The sequence below is a fragment of the Gavia stellata genome, chromosome 1 (assembly GCF_030936135.1).
Source record: "Gavia stellata isolate bGavSte3 chromosome 1, bGavSte3.hap2, whole genome shotgun sequence".
Taxonomy (NCBI): domain Eukaryota; kingdom Metazoa; phylum Chordata; class Aves; order Gaviiformes; family Gaviidae; genus Gavia; species Gavia stellata.
In genome coordinates, this window is record NC_082594.1 from 69,122,543 (window position 1) to 69,137,865 (window position 15,323).

At 41.2% G+C, this 15,323-nt stretch overlaps 1 protein-coding gene across 7 annotated transcripts in view; it reads left to right on the plus strand.

The window, feature by feature from the left end:
- UXS1 (UDP-glucuronate decarboxylase 1) overlaps positions 1 to 15,323 on the plus strand; it is a 68,921-nt gene that overhangs the window by 42,099 nt on the left and 11,499 nt on the right. For all 7 annotated transcript variants that reach the window (XM_059815776.1, XM_059815790.1, XM_059815782.1 and 4 more), the window contains exons 9-10: positions 1,297 to 1,418; positions 13,500 to 13,619. In XM_059815776.1, the coding sequence (XP_059671759.1) occupies positions 1,297 to 1,418; positions 13,500 to 13,619 (242 nt within the window). The remainder of the gene's footprint in view (positions 1 to 1,296; positions 1,419 to 13,499; positions 13,620 to 15,323) is intronic.

The following is a 15,323-nucleotide window of genomic DNA, read 5'->3' on the forward strand; positions in this document are numbered from 1 at the left end:
GAATCTCCTGTAATTGAACAAACTCCCTTCTAGAACAGGGGACCAACAGGCAAAAAACCCCCTTGAAACTCCCTTTATCAGGCTTTGTTGTGTCAATAAAGCCAGTGGAGAGAGCCTACTCATATCATACTCTGACTAAATAAAGTCATGTTGCTGAAAAATAAAGGACAGAAAATAAAATCAGAAAATAGCTGTTTCCACAGGAGTACTCAAAGCAATGTTGTATAGAGAGCTTCCAAGTGCATCGTAAGGCTGCCTCTGCCAGAAAGCAGACAGAAACTGAAGCGGCCTTCAGGATCACAGCACCTTCTGGGGCCCTTTTAAGAATGCTATAGGCTTTTGTAATTGTGTAAAACCTCTGCATTTTTCATTGCTCTGTGGCTCACATATGGCAGGAATTAATCTGTAATCATGTCAGTGAGCAGCATAAAAACTGGAAGGGTTAAACAGAACTGACCATCAAGACTGTTTCAAAAATTAAACTTAACTCTTGAAAGTTTAGTAGTAATGTATGCAAATTTCAAACCCAGTAAAGAGGATAAGGCAGCACAGATAACAAAGTGGGGAAATGTAACAAAGTGATTGTATTGTTTGAAGCATATAGAGCGAACACAAGCACACACACAGAGCTTCCTAGGAGATTTTTGGTTGCTTGCTTTATTTTGCAATCAAGAGCTTCTGTACTAGATCAAACCAAAGGATTGTCTAATCTGATTGTTTGTGCCTAGTGATAGCTAGTAAAAATGCTTAAGATAAAACAGAAGCATAGCAAGTACATTGTAGTACACAGCTCTACTCTTTCTTCTTTAAGAAATGCAGTACTTTTCCATTTTGTCCATTTTTCTTTCCTTGTTTCTTATTTTATAAAACTTGAAGATGCTTTACTTTCTTTTTTCCAAATACAGTAAAAAGTGCTCTCTGCATAACCTATAATATTTCCTTTGAATTACGTTAGGCAAGAGTCTTATTTGTTCCCTTGAGGTAGTCTGTCTTTGCAGAGAAGAGTTGAATTTAACCCTCTGTTTGCACACTCTTTTAGGGGAAAGCAGATGATGGCTGTTGTTTGCTTGTACTCAGTTATCTTACTAGAGTCTCACATCTTCCGTAACTGTCATTTTCATGGTTCTAGTGAATACACTTTTAAGGAATGGTGTTGAAACTTAATATCTTTTAAATGCATAGTTCGGAGAGAAGCTGTTAAACTGTATAACACTAGTAACCTAGTGAAAGATTCATTACATATAGTAACCTTTTTGATAGAAGATCATTTAAGGTGGTTTTTTTTTTCCCCTGTAGATCCTGAAGTTCACCCTCAAAATGAGGATTACTGGGGCCATGTGAATCCAATAGGTCCAAGAGCCTGCTATGATGAAGGAAAGCGGGTTGCAGAGACTATGTGCTATGCATACATGAAGCAGGTATTAAACTTGTATCAGATTCAATGGATTTTCTGTAATTATGAAGGCCAAATGTGTAGCAAAACGGGAATATATGTATTTAGGGGTAGGAGGGCAAAAGAGAATGTCTTGAGTAGGAGCGTTCATACTGTAGCTGCAAAATCTGTTTTCTTTAATGCAAAAGTTTTATTGCTCCCATCTGTTGTTTTTTCAGATGAGCAGTGTTCTTCAAGAAAATGTGCTTTAGTCTTCTTGATAGACATATTATTTCTTTCAGTATCGTAGGTAGTTTTTAGACAGATTAAACTGAGGTGACCTTACTAATTTGGGAGCCAGATAACAGAGTTGTGTTAAATTGGTCCTGTGCCGAGAAGTGCTTTGCTGAATAGGGCCATTACTGATAAATGTGGACTGTTTAATAAGCATAAATGAAATCAGAATGTACAGGTAAAAATGAGGAAGCTCTTTAATGAGAACCCATATAGGAGCAATGTATTTTAAATCACTTTAGAAATGTCTTAAAATTATGTAGGTATAAATACAGCCCTTAACGAAAGATATGAATACTCAACTATGTAATGCACTTTTTCAGACAAATACAGTAACACAAGGATAAAAATGCAATTTAAAATATGTTTGTGAAATGATACATGTCAGTTTCTGTGGGTTTTATAGTCAATAAGTAGAAACTCATCATTAACCCTGTGTTGACTCTTTACTTGTATGTGAATCTTATTTAATTGCCATTCGGCTAGTCTGGGAGACTATTTGATTAGCAAATGTGGCACACTAAAGAAAAGCATATCACTGTTTCTTGGTGTTTGCAGCCTTAATATACAAATGTATAAATCAATCAAATGTAGTATATTCTATAGAATTTTAAACCTTTAAATGATAAAATACTAACAGCTTTTAAAAACCTTGAAAACAGAATTAAACTTAAATGGTAAGACTTTAGGGATGGTATTTTAGTACAGAGGTTGTAGTCATTTTCTCTTATCTCTTCTGCCAGACAGAGAAGGCAGAGGTTTGTGTCTCCTTTGTTCTCTTTTAAATCATTTAAGGTACAATATGGGGGTACTGTTCTTGTTCAGGATGATGTCCTCTATACTTCACTGTAGAAAAAGATTCCTTGTGGGTCTGGAAATCCATTTGCAGTTGAATATTGTAGTTTTTAGGAAAAATTCTTGTGCTGTAGGGTATTGAATTTTTTGCAAGTTTGTGGTACACACTGCAGTATTCTTTTAGCAGGTCGAGACTGTAGGTAATTTTGAAAATCATGTGCTATATCCTAAAGCTGCAGGATGAGTCATGATACTATCCCATAAATTTTATGCAGGATTTACAAGGATAGTAAAGGTTTATAAGATGGAACTGTGGTGCGCACCTACATTAAGGGAAAACTCATGATGCAAATGAGCTCTCTGTCCTAGGGGTAGCTTTGTGAGATATTTCTTGTACTTTATTATGAGCTAGTGAAGTCTGCCCAAGCCTGTCCCACATTCAGGTATATTCTGAAATACCGTTGAGCTGGTTTTTTTTCAGAGTTTAGATGATACGCTGTTATTAGTGGAGGAAACATTATCTTTCACTGGTGGAACGGTCTGACTTCTGCTATGAAAATAAGTAGTATGCATTTAAGAGGGTTTTCAGACAGGAGTGACCTAGCCCAAAACAATTGTTATGCTTTGCATTATAGAATATTTTATAAAAAGGACTATGAAGACTCAAGGTGCCAAAAAATCTTAATAGGTAACAGAAGAAAGGAAAGACACGTTAGAAGTGAAGTTTATTCTATTAATGTGAGAGAATAGCACATGCACACTGATGTTCAAATTTGTTAAATATAGAAGTGCACTGCAATTGCAACACGAGGCTGATTTTCTGTTTTATATTGAGTTGTACTTCCCCCGAATCTTTAATTCACTAATTGAGTTGGCTTCAGTAATCATAAAAAGCCTTGATGTAAAGTGTAGGGGTAATGAAAACTGTTGATTGAATTGCAACTGAAAAGGCATTGAATAGTGAATAACCAGGTAGTTATTGAGTAATCAGATAGAAAACAAATAGCTATATTGAATTAAAGCAGTTTCCTTTAATGTCTTTTGGGAGTTTTTCCTGTATTCTCTAAGTATTGCTCGTTGTTTTCTTTCCTTGATATTCAATATAGATGATTTTTAAGCATGGGGTGTTCTTTATTGGTTTTGTCACGTGAAGTTTGCTAGCAGCTTGCTTAAGAAAAGATGCAGAATTGATGCTTTTTGTGGAAGAATGGAATTGAGTTGTTTGTGGTTCTGACAGCACGGGGGAGAAGAGAAAGCATTGCATGTCCTCAGGGCAATAGTCTAAAGCCCAGGCAACAGTCCTTTAATGACACAGACTGTTGTTACTGTTGGATGTATACCAGGCCAAAGCTAAATTGTAGTGATAAGAGCTATCATCGATCCCTTTAGCTTTTTAGAAGCCATGCAGAAGAGTTTTACATCCAGGAATATTAGTGAGGCAAAGGTTGGAGAAGGGAGTCTGTAAGATACTACAGGCTGTCAGCCACTTTGGGCACTGCCTGTAAGGTAGAGTTGAGATGCTACAGCCCCTCTCACTGCTGACAGAGAACATTGACACCCCAGAAGTGCAGGTGTCAACACAGCAACTAGTGTCCCATCTGAGTTATTGTATACCAAGTCAGTGAAATTCAGAAAGAAAAGTAAAAATTGTCCACAATTCCTTCCCTCTGCAAAGTCTGAGAGGTCACACACTCACAGTTATATTAATATTCTCAATAAATGTGACAGTTCCATTGAAAATTTCATGTATTGAAGTAACTAATTGTTGTTAGTCACTTTTATCTTCTTGATTAACTGGCTCCATTTCAAAAGAGGAAACAGTGCTGCTTTCAACCATTGTAACTGCATGGTTCACAAATAGGCTTTTATACTTTGGAAAAGAGAAACCACAGATAAAAATCCTTCCCCATAGTTCAATAAAGTTAAGTCCTGCAAACTGTAATAATTTAGAGATTAAATAATGCTAAGCTTTTGAAACTGGCTTGTTCAGTTACCCTCATACAGTCCTTCTGATAGTCCTGCCATTTTCTAAAACCTGCTGGTATGTATTCTCTGCACTGTTGGATTAATGGATCTGCACACTTTCTAATAAGTCCTTAGAGCTGTCTGTAATAATTTGGCTGTGTAGGAGCTCTGCACATGAACCAAAACATTGTGTTTGGTCCTGTACAAATGCAGAAGTGGCATATAGTTTTCCAAAGCTATCTGTTGCTAACATTCAGTTGGAGGAAGTGAGGTGAAAAGAGGAGAACAACACTGCAGTAACTGAAGCAGTATTATAAAAATGCAACCTGTTGTTTCACTGGGTCATTGGTAATAGGAGCCCCTCTAAGTGGAGAGTTCCACTATTTAAGTATCTGTTTCTAAATTGTATTGTTTTATCTGAGTTGTCAGAAATTCCTAATACAAACATAGTGTGGATATAGGAGTAGGCTTTTTTCTGTCAGTGGAGCAACATTTTTTTCCAAATTATATGAAAATAAAGCAGGAAAAAACTGTCGGGTCTTCTGACCCATATTCAGACACAATGGTTTTGCTAATGCTCTAGTACCTTTACTGTTTCTACATGCTCTGTGCTGTTAACAATTGCAAAATAACCTTGTTCCACAGACAAGGTTAGAAGACTGTATTTCAATGATAAAGCTGTGGACTAAAAAAATGTAGGCAGTTTCCCAAGAAAAGTCTGAATACTTTCCATAGTCTCTGTGCTCTAGTTGGGTTTTTTCTTTCCTTGCTGTGCTGTAAGGAATCCCATCTTCTGATTTCCCTCAGGTAATTGGAGAACTTAGTTCTTTGTGTTTGATATTGCTGCACTGTTGTGCAAATTGAATTTTGAAGTCATGAAGACTTTAAACTTTTTTTGGAGGTTGATTCACTTCAGTAAGTTCAGTCACTGTCTGAATAAGAATATATCCATAGCAGCATTCATCTTTTGATGCGAAGTGTGTGTTGTTTCTGATGTTCTTTTCAATTTGGTACACCTCTTATTTTTGGCTATAAGACGTGTCCTCCTCATACAGCCACCATTGCTCTAAAAACATCAGTAAGGCATTTTGTTTCATCTGTAACTGTCATTGTTACACTAATTCATGACTATAACTCTGCAGAACTCTCCATTATGCAGATGACTAAAATTGTAGATATTGTTGTTTGTTCGCATGTATTCCTGACCCTTATTGGAAACTTACTGGAAGCTGGCATACAGCTCTCATTCACTGGTTATTGTTGCACTACTTATGTTATCTGCCACCTCACGTTCAGAAGCCATGTTGTGCAGTAAAATACTGACGTTAAAAGCCCTGTCTGAAGGGGATATCCTAGTAATTCAGGCATAGATACACTTAAATGGGTACACATCCCTTCCCAGTGGCAATGTCTCCTGTCAAAGTGTTGGTAGAACAGGCCTGTGGCTGTTTGCATTGGCCATGTACAGTACATAGAAGAGGTATGCAAGCTGATGCAAGTGCTACAAATAGGACATACTTCTAGCAGGGTGGTATGAATAATGGTATGAAGAGACCTCAAAGAGAAGTTGTAGCTTCTCTAGTCTGGAAGTGTTGAACTATAAGCATGGTAATATTTCAACTGTAAGACAAGAGTACTGGAGGTCTGCCTTGGTTGTGTTCAGGGACCTGCATTATGCCAAAAGTACAGTCAGATGATTGTGGTTGTCCTTCGTAGCTTGTTTAGGAGCTTTACTGCTTATGAAACTCAGATCTCAGCATCGCTATTTTTACAAAACAGTTTTAAAAAGCTGTTAGCAACCAGGAATTAATCTCATTTTGCTTATACAATAGGCAGCAGTACATATATATAAAATACCTTGGACCAAGCCTCAGTGCAGAGTGTTGCAGCTTAAACACATCCCAGGAAGATCCTGGTGAACACTGTGCAGTAATTCTGCTGTGATTACAATTCAGAGTTTTGGGAACAATTTTGAGAATTAGTTAATGATCTCTGAAACACATGGGAGAGAATATGAATCAGTAAGAAAGTGACTAATAAAGCAAGGGATGCAGGCAACCACCTTAGTAATTTTAGCTGAAACATTGATAAAGGTATTGTATCACAGCACAGTGATATCCATGCAACTGTCTGGGCTTTCGCTGGCAGATTTTTTGAATCCAGTTGTCTGCTGGAGAGCAGACAATTGCAGCTTTCCCTTTCGTGATTTTGTATGCAAGGAAATCTAATTCATGCTTGCTATTCAGATAGATCCACAGACTTTACAAAGAAGGAAGCACTGTTAATTAGTAAAATAAGCTTGCCTGATATTCTTATGAATTACAGCCACAGCACATGTTCAGGCTGTTGCAGTTAAAAGAACTTCTTGACATTTGAGTTGTATTCTGTATTGATCTATTTTCTGAGACAGGCAACACAAGGAGATACATTTTTCTTAAAAGACTTATAAAATTAAAATATGTCTTTTTAAATTAAGATGTTATCATAGCATCCTTTATACTTTTTGGAGCAGGAATCTCTAGAACTAAGTGGCAAAGACTCATGCCGAAGACCACGACCAAGTTTGTTTTGCAGGGAAGACTGGATAACTGATGCTACTTTTTGACTGACAGCTATAGAACAGTCTGAGTATTTATTCAGAGAAGGTATCTCTGTAAGCCATAACAATCTTTCCTGCATCTTTTCTGTCTTCCCTCTCCATCTGTACAGGCACAGTCTCTGTGAACGTGTCCATACTGCTAAATAATAGAGTGAGCTGAAGTGTTTTGATAGCCCACAATGCTGCGTTTTATTAGCTTGCTCCTGGACTCTTCTTTGGATTGCTCAAGAAACTTTCTCTCTGACTAATCTGCTATAGGAAGATAAATAGGTCTTAAACCGTGAGGACAGAAGCCAGTTGATTACGTTTGATCTCAGCGTCAGGTATTAGTCCCAAGCTGTCTTTTGTTTAGCAGCATAAATGTGGGCCAAAGAAGTTTTTCTCCTTTCTCTAGGATATGATAGGGTACATGACTTACTACCACAAATCTGGGGAAGTAATTGGCTTTCCTAGTGGGAATACAGTGGAGGTAGTCAGTCATAATTAACATGATGTTGATATTCAGAGTAACAGGACATAGGTAAGAGTGTACCATAAGTATTCGTAGGCAGTTAATAAAAAAAGAGTAGAGTTACTCAACGTGCAGAAAGAATTACTTCGAAGGAGATGTTCATGAAATGGTGAAAGGAAACTTAAGACAATTTTTAAGTTACTGGTTCCAAAATCTCTTTGTGGAAGAGTTTCTTTTGAAAACACAGATCCCAGTTTTACAGGCACAAATGAAAATTTGTCTGCATAGAAAATAGGTTTTTCAAAGCAGTAGGCTGCAGAGAAAAGCTTTGCTAGATGACACTATAAATAAAAAGTTACTCATTTTGAAAGACAACATTACAGTGGGGGGAGGGGAATAAACAGAAGGGAGAAGAAATACTGGATTCACTGTGGCTATGAGTAAGTGCCTATAGAGAATGTGGTGTTGTTCTTTTCTAGATCCCTTGCTAGTTTCCAGTCAATACTGTAAAACAAGGCTGCTGTTGTAGCTTGTGCAGTACAAGAGAGGCATTTTGGTCAGCGTTGTTTAATGAGTTATTTTTATCTTAAGTACTAGCTTCCAAGTGCCTCATTTTCCATACTTGTTATTAATGACAATATCTGGAAAGCCCACATGAAATACAATCCCTCCCTGAAGGAGTTAGTGTCCTTTTTAAGATAGAATGCTGGGCAAAACGAAAGAATGAGAAACTCTATCAGAGTATATATTTGCAGATACAGTGAAGGGAATGGCTCTGTAATATGCTGCTGGACGTATATGTTTGACAAGTTACACTACTGTGCTTTTTTAGCTAATAGGAAATAAAGAATATGTTCCCAACAGATGCATTTTGCATGGGAAGGGAGTTTTGCTCTTCCCAGGGTGTCTCAGCAGGGCCAAGTGGATGTTGTGAGGTTATTTTTTTGGCTTTGTTGTGGATGCGAGCTTGTTGTGTGACAAAGACCCAAGACTGTAGCTTTTCCTATGGCACAATAGTTAACTCACTTACTGTTAGCTTACAGTTTAGTTGCAAATATAAACAACATTTGATCATGGCGACTGAAACCTTACCTGCAGTTAAACAGAACTGGATGTTGTTTGGCCTTCTCCATATTCGGGAGTGTTGGGCTTTACCTGTACTACTTGGTGTTTACCATTTCTCAATGCCAAGTAATAGCTAAAGTGTTAAAGGTGCCTTTTGCCTCTCTCACTCTCTCATCTGTAAAAAGCTAATGCTGTTGTTTTCACGAAACTTCTTTGAGGATTTGTTTGTTTATGAATCACTTGGACACCCAAGAGAGAAGATCAGATTTTCCTGCAAGTTTCTCTGGTACATGAAGCTACATTTATTTCCAAGAAAAATGTGTTTCCAGGTCTCTCCTGACTGAAGTGTGTGTGAGCTGCAGCCCTCAGCCACAGATATACCAACAATACACTTCTTCCACACACACTCTTGTCTTCCAAGAAAATGGCAAGCATTGGTCTAAGCCTTAGTAAAAGGCATTGAAAATACAAGATGTTCTGTGTATCCTCTGAAGGAATAACTGCATGTTTGCAACTCCAGAACATTGTGCTTGTGACTTCAGTTGCTTCAGTTGAATCAGCAACACAAAGTTTGCTTCAGACGAAAAGCATTTCCTGTGATGGATAAAAGGATGGCTTTTTCTGGAACGGGGGAGGACTAGGGAGTATGAGGAGGATGGGTAGGCCTGGGCTGAAGTTGACATCTTCACAGAATCACTAAGGTTGGAAAAGACCTGTAAGATCATCAAGTCCAACCATCAACCCAACACCACCATGCCCACTAAACCATGTCCCACAATGCCATGTCCACACATTCGTTGAACACCTCCAGCGATGGTGACTCCACCACCTCCCTGGGCAGCCTGTTCCAATGCTTCACCACTCTCTCAGTAAAGAAATTTTTCCTAATATCCAGCCTAAACCTCCCCTGGTGCAACTTGAGGCCATTTCCTCTTGTCCTGTTGCTAATCACTTGGGAGAAGAGACCAACACGCACCTCTCTGCAACCCCCTTCCAGGTAGTTGTAGAGAGCGATAAGGTCTCCCCTCAGCCTCCTCTTCTCCAGACTGAACAACCCCAGTTCCCTCAGCCGCTCCCCATAAGACTTGTGCTCCAGACCCCTCACCAGCTTCGTTGCCCTTCTCTGGACACGCTCCAGCATCTCAATGTCCTTCTTGTAGTGAGGGGCCCAAAACTGAACACAGGATTCGAGGTGCGGCCTCACCAGCGCCGAGTACAGGGGCACGATCACTTCCCTACTCCTGCTGGCCACACTATTCCTGATACAGGCCAGGATGCCGTTGGCCTTCTTGGCCACCTGGGCACACTGCTGGCTCATCTTCAGCCAGCTTCTCGACCAGCATCCCCAGGTCCTTTTCTGCAGGGCAGCTTTCCAGCCACTCGTCCCCAAGCCTGTAGCATTGCATGGGGTTGTTGTGACCCAAGTGCAGGACCCGGCACTTGGCTTTGTTGAACTGCATACAGGGCCCATCGATCCAGACTGTCCAGATCCCTCTGCAGAGCCTTCCTACCCTCAAGCAGATCAACACACCCGCCCAACTTGATGTTGTCTGCAAATTTGCTGAGGGTGCACTCAATCCCCTCATCCAGATCATCAATAAATATATCAAACAAGACCGGCCCCAAAACTGAGCCCTGGGGGACTCTGCTTGTGACTGGCCTCCAACTGGATTTCACCCCATTCACCACGGCTCTCTGGGCTCGGCCGTCCAGCCAGCTTTTTACCCAGCAAAGAGTGCATCTGTCTGAGCCACGAGTCGCCAGCTTCTCCAGGAGAATACTGTGGGAGACAGTGTCGAACGCTTTACTAAAGTCCAGGTAGGCAAAGTCAACAGCCTTTCCTTCATCCACTGAGCAGGTCACCTGGTCATAGAAGGAGATCAGGTTGGTCAAGCAGGACATGCCTTTCATGAACCCGTGCTGGCTGGGCCTGATCCCTTGGTTGTCCTGCACGTGCCCTGTGAGTGCCCACAGCATGAACCTCTCCATAATCTTCCCCAGCACCGAGGTCAGGCTGACAGGCCTGTAGTTCCCCGGATCCTCCTTTCGGCCCTTCTTGTAGATGGGTGTCATGTTGGCAATCCTCCTGTCAGCCGGGACCTCCCCTGTTAACCAGGACTGTTGATAAATGATGGAGAGTGGTTTGACAAGCTCCTCCGCTAGGTACCTCAGCACCCTTGGGTGGATCCCACAAGGCCCCATAGTCCTGTGAGTGTCCAGGTGGCATAGCAGGTCGTTAACTGCTTCCTCCTGGATCATGGGGAGTTTATTTTGCCCTCCGTCCTTGTCTTCCAGCTCAGAGAGCTGGATTCCCTGAGGATACTTGCTCTGTCTATTAAAGACTGAGGCAAAGAGGGCATTAAGTACCTCAGCCTTTTCCTCATCCTTGGGGACAATGTTCCCGCCCACATCCAGTAAAGGATGGAGATTCTCCTTGGCTCTCTTTTTGTTGTTAATGTATTTATAGAAGCATTTTTTGTTATCCCTTACGACCGTGGCCAGGTTGAGCTCTAGCTGGGCTTTTGCCTTTCGAATTCCCTCTCTGCATGACCTAACGAGATCCTTGTACTCTTCTTCAGCTGCCTGCCCCTTCTTCCAAACGTGACAAACTCTCCTGTTTTTCTTGAGCCCCAGCAAAAATTCCTCATTCAGCCAGGCCGGTCGTCTTCCCTGCCGGCTCTTCTTACGGCACATGGGGACTGCCTGCTCCTGCGCCTTTAAGATTTCCTCCTTGAAGAACGGCCAGTCTTCCTGGACTCCTTTGCCCTTCAGGACCGTCTCCCAAGGGACCCTCTCAACCAGTGTCCTGAACAGGCCAAAGTCTGCCCTCTGGAAGTCCATTGTAGTGGTTTTGCTGACCCCCTCCTTACTTGGCCAAGAATTGAGAATTCTATCATTTCATGGTCGCTAAGCCCAAGACGGCCTCCGACCATCACTTCTCCCACCAGTCCTTCTCTGTTTGTAAACAGCAGGTCAAGCAGGGCACCTCCCCTGGTAGGCTCGCTTACCAGCTGTGTCAGGAAGTTATCTTCCACACACTCTAGGAACCTCCGGGACTGTTTCCTCTCTGCTGTGTTATATTTCCAGCAGACATCCGGTAAGTTGAAGTCCCCCACCAGAACAAGGGCTTGCAATTGTGTGATTTCTGCCAGTCGCTTGTAGAATGCTTTGTCTGCCTCTTCGTCCTGGTTGGGTGGTCTATAACAGACACTGAGCAGGATATCTGCCTTGTTTGCCTTCCCCCTCATTCTTACCTATAAGCGCTCGACCTTATTGTCACAATCGTTGAGCTCTATACAATCAAAACACTCCCTAATGTACAGAGCCATCCCACCGCCTCTCCTTCCTTGCCTGTCCCTTCTGAAGAGCTTATAGCCATCCATTGCAGCACTCCAGTCGTGCGAGTCGTCCCAACATGTTTTTGTGATGGCGACTACATCATAGCTGTCCTGCTGCACAATGGCTTCCAGCTCCTTCTGTTTGCTGCCCATGCTGCATGCATTGGAGTAGATGTACTTGAGCTGGGCTATTGATTTCGCCCCCAACATCGGCATGCCACCCCTAGGCTCATCTCTAGGGAGCCTGGTTTCATCCCCTTCCCCCTTTGAATCTAATTTAAAGCCCTCTCGATGAGGCTCGCCAACTCATGAGCGAGAATCCTTTTCCCCCTTGAGGATAGCTGAATTCCATCTGCTGCCAGCAGGCCCAGTGCCGTGTAAACCGCCCTGTGGTCAAAAAACCCAAAATTCCTCCGACGGCACCAGCCTCTGAGCCACGTGTTAACCAGCTGTGTTTTCCTCTTCTTTCAGTGTCCCTCTCTGCCACTGAAGGGATTGCAGAAAACACTACCTGTGCTCCCGATCCCTCAACCAGTCTCCCCAGCGCTCTGAAGTCCCTCTTGATCACTTTTAGGCTTCTTTGCGCAACCTTATCGCTGCCAACCTGTAAAACCAACAGTGGGTAGTAATCAGTGGGCCGTACCAGACCAGGGAGTTTCCTAGTGACCTCTCTCACCCGGGCCCCAGGGAGGCAGCAGACTTCCCTGTGGGTTGGTTCTGGTCGGCTATCACTCTCACACGGTAGCATCTATCTGTTTACAGCATACCACACTGCTCTGAACCCATCAGGAGCCAAGTGCATGCTTCAGCTCAGAAAGGCCAAACATCCTTCTTGTAGGTTTTATCATGAACTGTGGCTTGTCTAAACGAGTAAGTGTCAATAAACTGAGAATACCTAGAGAGAAATTACTTCAGTCTGCAGTCTCCCAGTGTTAAAATCTTTTGTCCAGACAGTTTCCAATTTCACGTATTTGCTGCATTTTGCTTTGAAGATTTGCCAATATCCTCCAGAAAGGACTTCTGGGAATGATAGAAATATTTCTTGGAAAAAACTAAGCCATTGAAGTGACCTGGGTTTTAATGCATGTATTTACACAGCCTAATAAGTAGCAGGGAGCTAAGAAACATTGTGGCTGTGGTTACAAAGACACTACTTCCATAGCATTGGTAAAGATACTTATCTGAAGTGTTCAACTTTTCTCATCTTTGGAAATGCTACCTTGGTGCTATATCTGGTGATTGTGAGACTTTATTTATGTGCAAAAAATGTCGATAAGTCCCAGGTGAAATAAGTTGTTGTTGGAAAAACTATTGAAAAATCTTAACGTTCTTGTTGGAAAAAAATGTGTGTGCTTGAAATCATCAGGTATTCTAGCACTGATTTAGAATTTGCATTACAAATACTGAGAACTAGTATACATTACCTTGCTGTATGCTCTACAGTTTCCAGTAGTGTTGATGAGAGAGGTTGGAAGTGTTTCTTGGTGAGAAAACAATGCTTGTTAAAGCTGTAACAGGGATTCTTAAGAAAGCTTTTGGACAGGGAAGAGTTAATTTGCACTTTTAGGAAGAAAGACACTCTTATTAAGGTAGTAACAATTCTTTTTTATTTGCCTACAGGAAGGAGTTGAAGTGAGGGTTGCCAGAATATTCAATACCTTTGGTCCTCGAATGCATATGAATGATGGTAGAGTTGTTAGTAATTTTATTCTACAAGCCCTCCAGGGAGAACCACTAACAGTAAGTAATGACCTCTCAGTGACATGAAGAGTTGTTCGTCTTTATATCCTATCCTCATGTGCTATGGAAGAGGCTGGGTTTTACAAAACACGGAGGTTTTCCCTGCCCTAAAAATCTAATCTTTCAGTATATCAAGCTCAAGTGTATAGAATTATATATCCAGAGATGTACTCTGTTGATGGTATCGGTGTTCCTTTCCCAGAGAGAAATAAGCTGCAATCTGAGAAAGTGTTTTAGTCATCGTGAACTTGAATCTCTGTCTGTCACAGGTCTTCTATAGGGACACAGTATGACAAGGCTTACAGAATCATGTTTTGGTACTTCTTCCTGCTGAGGAACCTTCTCTGAACCCTTTTTGGAAGTTAGGCATCTAAATGTCTTTCTGCAAGCTTGGAGATTATCCTAAATTTTCTATGTATAATGTTAAAGGCCTTCAGGCTACATCATGTCTTAGTAAATTAAGCCATCCAGGACTGGGTTTTGTTACCATTGACAAACTGGTGTGGCACAACCCACATCTGTACAGCTAAATTTTCCTGCCGAGGCAAGTTGCCACATCTAAACTGTTTCTTGTGAATGGTCCTTGGCTCTTGATAATGCTTAAGCAATGTCAAAACTTTGTCTGGGAGAGCAAGAGCTGGCACAGGCCCATACTCTGCCAAAGATGCTGCTGGTAATGCAGCAATACAGACAGTGCCTGACCTATACCCTGATCCTGTTTTGTTTACTGTTATAAAATAATAAGGATATGTAAAATAATTGAGGAGACATCCTGAAACAGGGAGAAGTAGTTTGGAATCTGAGATCAGTTGTGAGATCACGGAAACATTTACAGTTTATGTGACGTACAACAGAAATCTCATATAAATACTTGTTGATATTGCCTAGATTAGAAGAGTGAAGTGCCAGGAAATCACTCAATGGCTTCTGCTAAATAACTAAAAAAGTTGCTAAGTACCTCCACGGGGGCAACTATCTTGAGACTGAGACAGCATTCCTTCTAATGGAGACTGTAAAATCCAGAGTTCAGGCAGGAATTCTTCTAGGAAGGAGAATCCAAGGAGAAAAGGATGAAATGTTTTGTGGTAACTCCCACTACCATGATTCTTGCAGAGCAAAATCTGAAACTGGACAGTGCATTGAAGAGTCTAGACCTGAGAATGAGACATGCCCAGGCAAGATGAAGCTTGGTGTCCTGTGATAGATCTCCCCTAACTTCAGTCTTTTTCAAATAATATGCCAAAATATGGCTACCCCCTGCAAAACTTGGGTAGTAGACACTACCCTAGTGACAGGATGAAATCTAGAACTCTTTATAAAACCTAAAATTAAAAAAGCTCAAATTTTGTATATTCTGCAAAGCAGTGCACATCACCTGACTTAAGTAGACTGATAATTTTGGAAAGATTGGTCTTCTCTGGAGGTCAGCATTTGCTTGCTTGCAGTTTATCAGTGATTGTTGACTTAGGCAATTTGTTATTATTTTTTAACGTCATCAGTGATGCATCTTGGCTACGCTGTTGTTCCTAACCACTGCTAAATTTCTGGGTTAGGCTTGTGGTTATTTCAGAGTAACAAGCCTGTAGTAATTCAGATGCTGTGTCCACTGCATCTCCTAAAGATTTGCTTTTTCCCCAGAGATTTACTTTTTTTTTTCTACAAAGCACTCCCCACTTCATGTTTTGCCCATATTGCCATATTTGG